The 13,292-nt window shown below is 34.7% G+C and overlaps 1 protein-coding gene across 1 annotated transcript; it reads right to left on the bottom strand.

The window, feature by feature from the left end:
- Positions 1 to 2,069: 2,069 nt before the first annotated feature.
- LOC112750498 (proline-rich receptor-like protein kinase PERK9) lies at positions 2,070 to 8,052 on the bottom strand. The gene is made up of 8 exons (XM_072216619.1): positions 5,935 to 8,052; positions 5,307 to 5,717; positions 5,144 to 5,230; positions 4,584 to 4,654; positions 4,427 to 4,503; positions 4,171 to 4,318; positions 2,761 to 2,922; positions 2,070 to 2,683 (listed from the first exon to the last, which is right to left on the bottom strand). The coding sequence occupies exons 1-8, from the start codon at positions 6,014 to 6,016 to the stop codon at positions 2,504 to 2,506; spliced, it is 1,218 nt and encodes a 405-aa protein (XP_072072720.1). The 5' UTR covers positions 6,017 to 8,052; the 3' UTR covers positions 2,070 to 2,503.
- Positions 8,053 to 13,292: the final 5,240 nt, after the last annotated feature.

The following is a 13,292-nucleotide window of genomic DNA, read 5'->3' as shown; positions in this document are numbered from 1 at the left end:
TCCTCGAATATTATATTCTTTCACTTATATTATGTATGTATATTTTATTTTAGAGGTCGTAATACCACACCACCTCTGTTTTATGACTTAAACGTAAAGTTCTGTGTGGTAGGGTGTTACAGTATCCGTCCACACAAAAAGGCCACACCATCTCTTCTCAGTTCTCTGTAATCAAGCGAAGATATAACATGCTCAAGCCTCAAGGAAGAACAATGATAACAACACTGGTAATAATGTTAACTCACATTATAATTGGGACAATCAAAAAATGATTTGTTCGGATTTAAATCTATATCAGACTACTTGAGAATCAAACGACAACCACAACTACACTATTTCGGCACCTGCAAGTTTCTGCTCCTATTTTACGTTCTTGTCCAATACTCACTAGATGGTGGTTGGATAGAGCTTCCGGCTGCATCCGGCTGCAGTGCTTCCACCACCCATCATTGATATGAAGAAGGAAAATGAGAAGAAAAAGAGGAAGATGAAAAAGAAAGTAACTTTAAGAAGATTTGAAAAGTTATGGTTAAATAAAAAAGGAAAGATCAAATTGAGTTCAAATTGTAATTTTGTTGGCTAAGCTAGCCATTGCACACTTTAATATGACAAAATAATGCCACATCAATACTACGATAATTGAGTCATCACTGAAATTAAAAATTATAACTATGAAATTAGATTCTCAATGACTAAATTAATTAATTGTATGAATCTCAAAAATCATTATAAAAATTTACTTTTGGTTTTACTAAAATATGCTGGGGCAAGGTGCATCAAAACGAGTTCGATGCACGTACCATCTGATTAATGGCTCAATCCGGACTAAAATTCGGGTGACCAGTTTTTTAAAATTAAAAATATAGTTTATCCAAAATAAAACGTAATTAAATGAGAGGAGGTATTGTTAGATGTTATCCGTATGGTCCATGGTTAAAAGAAACTAAGAAAGTGAGTAAGTGACCCTACTACACCTACATCTTCCGAAGAAAAGACTATATAGCAAAGCAAGAGTTTACCTCTATCATCTTGCCATTTTACCTTACACGAGTTGGTGACAAAATGCCCTAGAACTATTTGTTCATCCAGTCAAACAGACACGCTTCCGTACTTCACACTGAAGTCAAAACATACATCTAGCCATATAGTTATCATTAATTAGGTCTATTTGACAGCTTTGTAGACGTGAGAGAACCGTCATGGACATGAAAAATCCAAATTTCATCTAAATTGCTTTGTTAATGTTACCTTGTGGGTAGTAATTGTATTCATTATTTCATTTTTTTCCTTTTAAAATAATGTTTTAGTCAGTTTTATTCATTACTTACTAAAAATATTTAGAGTAAAGTATCATTTTTATCCCCAACGTTTTGGGTAAATCCTATTTGTGTCCCCAACGTTTAAATTGTCCTATTTGTATTCCTAACGTTTATAAAAGTGATTAAATGTTATCTTGCCGTCAATTACACACTATGAGCACTTTAGTTTGAGTTTTAAAAATCTTTTCTTAAAGTTAGAATACAAATGTCTGGGATAGAATCGATGATCTACTCCGAAAAATAGCTCATCAAATGTTGAAACTAATTCCTACAACATTTACATAATTCACTTTTTTAGGGATATAATTAAATCTAAACGCAAATAATAGGTATAATATTAAAATCGAACATATCCAAGTAAAACCTAATTGAGAATGAATACATCCAATTGAGAATAATTGAAAAATATAATCTGATTTGTTATTATAATTGATAGTAGGATAACATTGAATCACTTTTATAAACGCTAAGGATACAAATAGGACGATTTAAACGTTAGGAACATAAATAGGACTTATCCTAAACGTTGGAGACAAAAACGATACTTTACTCAAATATTTATTTCCTCGGTTATCATTTTCTAAATAACTACAGCAATTATAATTGTTGTAGTCATAATAAAAATTATAGTAATTTAAGAATGAAATTAGCAAAATAATAAAAAAAAAAGGGAAAAACATAATAACCGAGGAAAAAATATATTTCTTTTTAAAAAATTAATTTTGATAAAAAATATAACAAAATAAAATATTAAAAACAAAAATAAAATATTTTAAATTGTCAATAACTTCATGATCCATCATGTTCGTTCTTGTTAGAAATTCAAGAGAACATATACATTGGGCATCCGAAGCGGCTACACATCTATTTTATGATTCTATGTAACAAAATCAATTAATTTATTCTCTTTACCATCAATACGTACAAAAGCGACTTCTTTACAGATAATTACAGGAACAAAATTGCTGCCAAAGAACAGCTAACAATGATAAAAGAATGATGAAATTCTGTCACAGATTCAACGGTGTGAAACTGATGCAGCCAATTCCAAAACCAAAAGCATTGATGCACCTTAGCTGATCTATCATCTTCATCCAATTATATTCAGCCATGGCCATCCCTCGGCTTAACTTGACTTAAGTTATTTTGGTCCAAAAATCAGGCCTCCGCGTAGCTAGTGCCTTTCACGTATTTGAACTACCCTTGCTAAAGAAATCGGTGCTATAATTTTGATCACCAAATGCCATTCTCCTAAACAATCTTATCTCTTCCGATAGCTGCGCAGAGTTAAAAGCCTCGCTTTCTCCAACTCGCAATCCATTCGTTAGGTCAGAAGCTCCTAAGCTATCAAAAGCTCTAACAACCTATTAAGCAAAATAACGCATTAGCACTAACGTCTACGTTAGGGACAAAAAACATATTTTACACTGACAGCAATTACCTGTCCCATGCGAGGCCTCTTTGCAGCTGAATGCCGAACGCAAGATGCAGCAACTTCTATCATACAGAAAATTTCACTTTCAACATAGTTCTTTTCTAGCCTTGGATCCGTCAAAATCCCCAACTCCCCACTATCAAGTACATGACTCAATAATGGTCGAGCCTGAAAAGGAAAATTGCTTCTGTGAGGAAAGGCTGATGAATTGTGAACATTAAAGAATGATTTTAAGTAAAGTTTAGATCCGATAGTCGCATATCTAACTGTTGAACTTTAAATTCTTCTGATGTATGTATGCATAATTTACCGATGCAAGCACACTATAACATGTCTAACCAAAATGTCACATTCTGTAAGTACAAATTTAACATTTATGTGATGTTCACTGGCCTCAATCTTGAAACTTACACTCATCATCTTGTTAAATTATCAAATGCCTCAAAATTTAAAAACATGAAATTCAGTATTTGATCATCAAAAGATTGCAGTCTATTGAGAGATGGAGGCATGGAACGGCAACCACTTTGTATGGATGTGCAGCCACTTAAGTTGTACCTGTCATTCCTAAATTCTAGCATTCTATGCAACATGGGCACTGGAATTCTCAAGAAAGTACAGAAGTTTTCATAACATTGATTAACTCCCTTTGATCATTTTAAAAGCATCCTCACTTTCCCATATGATTGATTCAATTTCAACAATGGTGTTAGAATTCCTAACAGTAACAGACCTAGTGTCATTCAAAATTTACTAGGGATGAAATTTTGCAACTGCAGATTCAGTGGAAGGTTGACAAACTTTTAACCATTTTAAGTGATTGTGATAAAGGATGAAATTTCCAAAAGGATAAAAGCACACATCACGATTGATTATCAAGACTGCAAGGGCCAAGAACGATCAAACCCCATATGAATATAAGGTAGCGTTTGGTTGATGTCCATGTCTCATTGACATGGACATGGTGACACATGTCTGCTGTTTGGTTTGGTGAGACAGATTTTCGAAGGATACGGGAGGACACGGATGGACACAGAGACACCAAATTTGTGTACCTTCAATTTGGTGAGACAGACACAACTTGTGAGACACTAATTTTTTACTCTTTTACCCTTATTCAATTTTTAAATTTTCAAAATTTGTTCTCCTATCTCCCCAAACCTTTTTTGAGTGCAGGGTAATTCAGTCTTTTCCAAATATTTGTGTCTTGTTCATTATTTTTGCCAAACACAATACATAGACACAAATATTTTATGTCTATGTCTTTAATGTTTGTGTATTTGTGTCTATGTCTCATCCTATACATCAACCAAACGAAGCCTAAATAGACACTAATGGTATCTCAAACCACATTATCAAAAATTAGATGCAGTTGCAAAAAAGAGCAATATGAACAAGACTGGCATGGATATTTACCCATTCAACTAAACTCTCATCTCCCAAGGGTTGAGATGTATCTACTGGCTTCCGCCCAGTAATGAGCTCCAAGAGCACAACCCCAAAGGAATATACATCAGACTTCTCAGTCAATTTGCCACTGGATGCATATTCAGGGGCTACGTACCTTTAAGAGAACAAAAAAGAAATCAATGTTTATAGATAGTTAGTCTCAGAGCAATCTAAAATAATATAAGAAACACATTAGATTGGACGTGTATTAATGAATACCGACCCAAAAGTTCCCATGACTCGTGTGGTTATATGTGTATTTGCATCTAGGGCTAATTTTGCTAGCCCAAAATCTGAAACCTATAGCAAATAAGTACTAAGATTAGAATACAAAATAGAACCATTGAGATTGAACTTTGAACAAGTAAAACGGTACATACTTTAGCCTCGAAGTTGTAATCTAAAAGAATGTTCGATGACTTGATATCCCTGTGAATAATCCGAGGATTACCTGAAAGTGCAAAACAGTTAACAGCATAAATAACAATACAACAAAAGCTATATTGCACTAGATGTGGTCATTTACATGGATGATTTACTATAATACGGAATTCACACCAGAAAACGATTTCTTGGACTAATTAATCAAAACTTTGCTGGAGAGTACCTGACTTCAACATAACAAGATTTCCTATAAAATCACAACATCCTTGATTATCAAGAAAAATTAATGCATGTAGATCTTCTTAGGTATCTTACTATAGAAATGGACATTTATCATTCCGTTCCTTAGTCCGACAATCATGTTTCAAAATTCAGATTAGCAAAAAGAACTTGAGAGAAGCATATTCTATCAACCATCATTAACTAGTAGCCCCGTAAAATTATAATTCAGTTTCTTGCTAGTCTCAAATATCAAAATCTCCAAGAGAAAAGATGGCCGATATGCATGTATGCACATGTCAAGACCCTATTCAAAACGATAAGGATCGATAATTACAGTCTTCATGGAGATAAGCTATCCCTCGAGCTGCACCAGCTGCAATTTTAACACGGTTTGCCCACTCTAACACCGGCCTACCATCCCCTGCAAATTTCAATTTTAGTTTAGCATAACCAAAGAACATCATGAAACAACAATTTAGCACTCGCAAAAGCTTTACCATGTAGATGAAAATAAAGGGTATTATTGGGGACATAGTCATAGACAAGCAGTCTTCTGGTATCTTGAATACAATATCCAACCAGTGAAACCAGATGACGATGATGTATGCGACTAATAATCTCGACTTCAGCTTTGAATTCTTTCTCTCCCTGACCACCACCAATTTTCAGCTGTTTGACCGCTATCTCTCTCCCATCCGGCAGGTATCCTTTATACACGGAACCAAATCCACCTTCGCCTAAGAGATTTTCAGTTGAGAAACCATTTGTGGCCTTGATTAATTCTTCATACGAAAACCACGACCTTGAGTGGCCTAGTCCACCAGGATCAGATGGTGTATACAAAACATCACTGCCAGAGCCGCTTTGTACAAGAGGAGCTGAAGAATGCGTCTTATAGAATGAGGAATCTGGACAAAAGTCACAACATTTAACTAATTTAGTGGCCAATAAATGAGGAAAGTTATTATGTACTATAAATGGTTTATCAAAGCCAACATCATATGCCCCAAAATAATGAAAAGCTTGGTCTTATTAAATTTCAAAAGTAAACAAACCACCAAATAAAAAGAAGACCAAATCTATTAAAGAAACCATTAGTGCCCAATGTTTTTAGCTTAGTTTTACCTGAATCAGGAGATGAGGCAGGAGTTGTTGGCATGACGTAACCACCATTGCTCAGCACCTTTTTCTTTTTCCTCTTCATCATGCACCAAATTGCAACTCCAATGATCCCAAACAGCAGAATTCCCGCCGCTACACTGATAGCCACTATTGCAGCGGTACCAATTCCATTACCACCTCCTCCAGCTGTAGGACCTGAATTCTCTGTCTGTGATCCGTTTCCAGGTGGAGTAAGAATGGATGCCGGAGGCGGCGCCAACTGATTTGGCGGTGGTGGGGATGATGATGACCTAGGTGGAAAATTTGAAGGAGCTGGTTGAGTGCTAGGTGTTGTGGGAGGAGGAGGAGGAGGTGCAGATCTTGGGGGAGACGTGGAAGTCGAAGGAGGAGATGAATTTTGGGAAGTAGGGTTTGATGACGGCGGTGGCGATGATCTTGGCGGCGGCACAGATGCGGGACTTGGGGTGAGGAATTCGCCGGAGGCGGCACGGATGGTTGAGGTGGAGGCGAAGTTTTTGGTGGTGGCGCAGACCGTGGCGGGGGAGGGGAGCCTCGTGGTGGCGCAGACCGTGGCGGGGGTGGGGAGCCTCGTGGTGGCGCAGACCGTGGCGGGGGAGGGGAGCCTCGTGGTGGCGGCGCGGCTGTTGTTGGAGGAGAAGGTGCAGGGGGTGGTGAATTCTCCGGTGGCGGTGACTGTTGCGGCGGAGATGTGCTCTTAGGAGGGTTTGATGGAGGCGTGGGAGGGGGGTTCGATGGTGGTGGAGAGCTTCTCGGTGGGGCCGGTGATGGCGGTGGCGGAGATGGTGGTGGCGATTGGGGAGGGTCTGATTGCGGCGGGGTTGGTGGAGGAGCTCTTGGAGGCGGGTTTCCAGACGAAAGAGGAGGTGAAGCAGGAGGCGGTGGTTCGGACGGCGTAGGTGACGGTTGCACCGGCGGCGGGGCGGTTGGAGGAGGAGAAGATGGCGTTGTCGTCGTTGGTGGCGGGGACTGAGATGGCGTGGTCGAAGTCGAAGGTAGTGGTGGCGTCGGCGACAGCGGCGGTGGCGAAGCTGAAGTGTCAGGTGCAGGCGAAGCAGGTGGTGATGGTGGTGGTTGTTGTGGCGGTTGAGTGTCGCCAGAAGCTGCCGGTGAAGGCGACGCGGCTGACATCTCTTGCAATCAAATTCAAATCCAATCAAATCAATGAAACAATGGTGTCTGTTCCTTGAACCTCTCTCATGTCACATGTCACATCACATTCACAATTTCACATCACACACAACAACAACAAATGAAACTTGATATTTCAGATTCCAAAGAATATCTTGATACAACTCCTCACACTTTTCTCTTCTTTTTTCTACTGATATTAAAAAAAAGAGAAAGATCAGTGTTCTATTAGAATGAAAATTTTAGGACGAAGAAACAAAGCTGCGGTCACCAAACTTCACCAACCAAATAACACCAATATTATTAGAGTGGAAAACCAAGGTCACTGAAAAGACCTTGTTAATTGCACATGCTAGATATCAAAAACTAGTGTTCCTGAGCAACAGAACGATCCAATCCACTAATAATATTCATATATCATATGTCTTGTCTGTTTCTTCCCTATCCCAAAATGGATAAAATACGATCACACCAGAACCAAGGAAAACACTTGAGATTGAAAACCTCTATATATGCCCCTTAAACTGTTACTTTTAATACACCACACAATCTGGGTAAAATTTCTAGTGTGTTGAAATTTGGCTGGTACAAGAGTGTTTTCAGAATCTTCAGTGGTCTTAGGACACAGCACCTAAATGGCTAAATCACCATCAATCCATCATCAATCAACCCCAAAATGAAATTGAAATCTCGAAAATCTCAAAAATACCCTCGGTCCACCTTCCCAGCTTCTCTGAGTTGCAAACCAATGTTGTTGGAAGCGTTTGACGGTTTGAGGGATGGTGTGTGCAATGTGGTCTTGTTCTGCTGTGTGTTATGTCTGCAAAAGCTTTTGGTGAGGAACACGGTTACACGGATTGTGGGGTCACAAATCCAAAAACCACGTGAAAGCGACACCGAAGAATGCTACCAAAGAATTCTCCAACCTTTTTGTCATACAAGAATTTCATGTGCAATATTAGATAATTATGCAGAAATAAAATTTGAAAATTTCAATCATTTACCATTTTCCTCCGTCCGCGTCAGTCAAACATATAAGGATGAAAATGAGCCGAACTAAAACTTACAAAAATTGAATTTGATTTAGGATTTAATTCATTAACAATTGACTCTATTTTTTAATTTAAATTCGATTTATAAAAAATTTTTTAGTTAGTTTAAATTTTCAAACTAACTCAAATAATAAAAATATAATTTATAATTTTATATTAATAAATTATAATTTATATATTTTAAAAATATTTAAAAAAATTAATTTTATATATTATTTATTTATCAATAAATTATAAATTTTTTATTTATATTCTACATTAAAATTATATATAAAAAATAAATATAAAATCTTAAATAATTAAAATCATTAATATATATAAAATTATATATTACTATTTTATATGTATATATATAATATTAAAAATATAAATTAAATGTATATAGGATATGTGTATTAATAATTTTATTTATATATAAAAACTCAAGTTAGTTGACGAGCTAATGAGTTGAGCTTATACAAGTTTAAATTCGACTTATTTAATTTATGAGCTCAATTCCAGGTTCAAGTTCGTCTCACTAGCTCATGAGTTTAAATTATCAAGCTATTAGATAGCTTTGTTTTGAGGTATTGAGACGGAGACTGGAAGACTGGAACTCAGTATCATATTTGTTGGTCTAGAGATTGGTACTAAAATTTCAGTCTCTGTCCCCAAAATTTCAATATTTGAGTAAGTAGGGACACATGAGACTAAAATTTTTGGAGATAGAGACGGAAACTTTAATAACATTTTATATCTAAAATACTCTCATATCAATTAATTAATTCCAACTTTACCATTTGTGCAAATTAAATTAGAGTTTTATTTTTATTTCAATCTCTATCTCCCACTTTACACTAAACACAATATTGAGACTTATTTCAATTTCTGTTTCTCTGTCTGTCTCTCTTCCAAATCCTACCTTAATGAGTTAAATTTAAACCAAAGTTCCAAAAATCGGACCGGACCGGCCGGTTCAACCGATTTAATCGGAAACCGGTCACTAGACTGATCCGGTTGACCCCTAAAATTGTCTTGCAAAAAATTAGGAAAAACCGATTGAATCGATGGTTAATCGGTGAACCGACCGAACCGACCGGATTTTTAACAATACCGGTTTTCACTATGGATCCAAAACGGTGCCGTTTTGACGAAAAAAAAAACACTAAACGAGCCCAACCCACTTACCCACATAGCTGACTCGGTAACCCAATTACCCAACCCCTTATACGAGACCTCAATTCTCTCACTCACCAGCCACCACACCTCAACCCTAATTTCACTTCCAACTTCCAAGTTTCAATCGTCATCAGTTCATCCAACTCCAACGAAGGCCACCGTCCCTCCCAGTCTATCACAATCGACACCACATCAGAGCTGCTGTCACCGGGCAGAAGGACCTCCAATGGGCGGTGTCATCGGCGTCATCTGGGTATCTGAACTCTGGTCGTCTGGGTATCTGAACTCCAAAGCTTCCGTGGTCGAAGTCGTCTGCTCGTCTGGTAAGCTTTTCTGTCAACGTCGTTGGGCATCTGTTTTGCCGTCGTGACCTAGACGCCTACTCTGCTCTCTGTCGCGGTGAGTTGTACTGGTTTTTCAACTATTTTTTTATTTTCTTGATGAACTATATGAATTGATGCAGAGTTATTTATTTGGTTAATTATATAGATTGATGCAGAGCTCTGTATGTAATTGCTGCTGTATGTAATTCAATTTTGGATTATTTGGGTAATTAGTTATTTGGTTAATTATATGTAATGGCTATTGTACTGATTTTTGAATTTTGAATTTTGAATTTTGAATGCTGAATAGAATTTTGATATAATTTTAGATTCTGTATGGTTGTAATTCTAAATTTTGCTGTAATTGCTATAATGGTAGAAGTTTTATTGATATATGGAAGTACTGATTATCATATAGCTACAATTGAGAATAAATAATTTTTTTATTTCTTTTCTTAATATTGTTGTTGGCTCATGATAATATTGTTGTTGCATATGGAAGCTGTCACGGCAATATATTGTTCAATTAATCTAAGATTTAGATGAGCTTATGAATAAGACTAAGGAACAAATATTTGGTCAGCAAATCTTCTGCTATTAAGAAAATTCGGTTGATTGTTATTATATATTAAATTTTTTTATAATTTTATTGTGTATTTAATTAGACCGGTTTAACTACGGTTCGACTTTGGTTAGATTATTGAACTATTGAATCAATTACTCGATCGGTTCAATAATCGGTCTGATTCTCGCAACCTTGATTTAAACTGACTCATGAATTAGCTTAACTCATTTTAAATCCTAGACCTACACTCAACCCAACATTAGCAAATTTGTAATGTCAGCGTGTATATATATAGCGCAAAATAATAATAATAATAATAAATTTGAGTAAAAAAAAATAAGATATATTATTAAATACAATAATAAATAATTCTCTGATTATTAAGATAAATTTTAATAATATTTTAATATATTTATTTGTTTACTTCAAAACATATGTTAACATTATAAAAATTAACAATAACTTTTTAATACATTATTAATTTTTAACTATATATTGTCAAAAAGCATTTAATACGTCAAATTGAATAATCCTACAATTAAATGTATAAGATAAATGAGATAGAATCAAATTAATCTTATGACTTAATAGTTTATTATAAATTTATAGATTTAGAATATTAATGGTGTATAATGATGTTTTAAAAAAATAACATATTATATTAATATATAATTATAAATTTTGGTATAAATATGGAAGATTAAAATAATATTTTATTCTACTAAAAAATAACTATTAAATAATATTCAAATTATTTATGTTACGAAGATTTAAAACGCGTATCATTTTTTTTTTTATCAACTCAAACCGTTGTTATTAACAAAACTAAAGCTAAAACTCCAAGATAAGATGGCACAACGTTGACAATTTTAATACAATCAATCAGACCACGTCACTATACAGATGATGTAAGTTCCAAAATTGATTGATGCATAAAAAATGTTTACGATTTTTTTGTATTTTTAATACAGAAAATTTTATATATATCAAAATTTTAAAAAATAGGCTGGTCATTAAATTATTTTAATTATTAATTTATTAATTTATTGGTCCAATCAAGTTAATTGTAGTTTAATCGAAAAGATTATTTTATAATAAAATAATAAATAAATTATAAATAAATATTCAAAATCATAATTATAGTATAATATAAATTTTAAAATATTTTTTAAATATAAAATACTATAACAATCAAAATTTAATATAATTTTTATTTCATTAATTATTAATAATTTATTATTTATTAGTCATTATATCACTTTAAGATAATCACAAGAAAAAAAATCATTGAATCAAATCAATAACAAATATTCGATCATCTACTTATCTAGTTAATTGAGTTAATTCAATTCATCTATTTCTTCATTAAAAACAAAGATGACAAATTTATTTGAGTAAATACTCTTTTCGGTCCCTGTTCTTTTTGAAAATTGACAAGCCGCCACCTAACATTTAAAAAATGACAAATCGGCCCCTGTTTATTTCTTCTGTTAGACACATCGACCCTTCCGTTAGACAAATTAGTGATGCGGAATTTATAACCACAAACTAACCGGCAAGTGCACCGGATCGTACCAAGTAATACCTCAGGTGAGTGAGGGTCGATCCCATGAGGATTGATGGATTAAGCAACAATGGTTGATTAATTTACTTAGTTAGGCAAACAGAAAATAGTGTTTGAGAGTTCAAAGACATTAAACAATATAAAGAATATTAAAGAAAGACAAGTAAATAAGTTGAGAATAAAGTATGGAGAAACAGTTAAGACTTCAGAGTTATCTATTTTCCGGATTGATTTTTCTTATTAATTTATTTTAATCATGCAAGATTTAATTCATGGCAAACTATATGTGACTAGACCCTAATTCCTTGGACCTTCCTAGTCTCCTCTAAAATTCATCAACTGCCAATTTCTTGGTCAATTAATTCCAATTAGAGGGTGAAGCTTAATTCTAGTTTATATGCCACAGAAATCCTAATTACCCAAATATAAAAGGATTATATGTTACGTATCCCGTTAAATCCAAATAATTAAAATTTAGGAGAATTTATTTTCAAGCTATTGTTCAAGTAAAGAGATTTTCCAAGTTATACAAGAACTCAATTAGAACATGGGTCATACTTCCGTTCCACCCAAGTTCATAAAATAAGGAACGAAAACAATTCTTGAAATATAAATCAGTACATGAATTAAAATAGAAATGCAATAGAATCAATCCATACAATAGACAGAGCTCCTAACCTTAACAACGGAGATTTAGTTACTCATGGTTCAGAGTAAAAAATAAGGATTGTAAATTGGGCTGAGGTGGAATGAATAGTTAACTAATTAGAATCCTCTTTTATATCTAATCCTAATTAATTTAAAATCTATCTTCTAAAACTAAAATAATATCTTTTCCTATTTTTAAATAAATAAAGTTTAAATCAGAATTAATTGAAGCAATCATCATGTCTTCAATTGATGGATGGGGACCACTTGCTTCGTAGGGTCCACGCTTAACTTTGAGTGGGAATAACCATTCTTGTGTGAATCTCCCTTGAGTCTCTGCTATCCCCTGGCTCTAGTCTGTATTTCTGGACCGAAAACTGGGTCGAAACTTAGCCTGAAATTGTCCCTAGCATTTTCTGCGAATTCTGCATGTCGCGCATGTCACGCGTACGCGTCAGTCACGCGTATGCGTCGATGATCTTCTTCGCATGTCACGCGTACGCATGAGGCACGCGCACACGTCGCTCCTCGCTAGTCAACTCCTTGGTTTCTTCTCAAATCCATCCGAATGCTACCTAAAATAAACAGAAATGCACAAGACTCAAAGTAGCATCCATAGTGGCTACAAGATAATTAATTCTTGATAAAACTTAACAAATTAAATACAAATTCACTAGAAAAAGGTAAGAAAGATGCTCACACATCACAACACCAAACTTGAATTGTTGCTTGTCCTCAAGCAACCAAACTAATATAAGCTTAGAATGTGAATTTGCATGAGAATGAGAGTTCAATTAAGCTCATGTCTCTTCTTCTAGTGGGGTTTACAACTGCAATCCTGAATAATTTTGGCATCTCACTCTCCTTTGAATCAGAAGGATGTCAGTGTCATTCGAAATTAG

Source organism: Arachis hypogaea, chromosome 15, assembly GCF_003086295.3.
Source record: "Arachis hypogaea cultivar Tifrunner chromosome 15, arahy.Tifrunner.gnm2.J5K5, whole genome shotgun sequence".
Taxonomy (NCBI): domain Eukaryota; kingdom Viridiplantae; phylum Streptophyta; class Magnoliopsida; order Fabales; family Fabaceae; genus Arachis; species Arachis hypogaea.
Note: the sequence above shows the minus strand (reverse complement) of the source record. Positions and strands in the feature narration are given on the sequence as shown.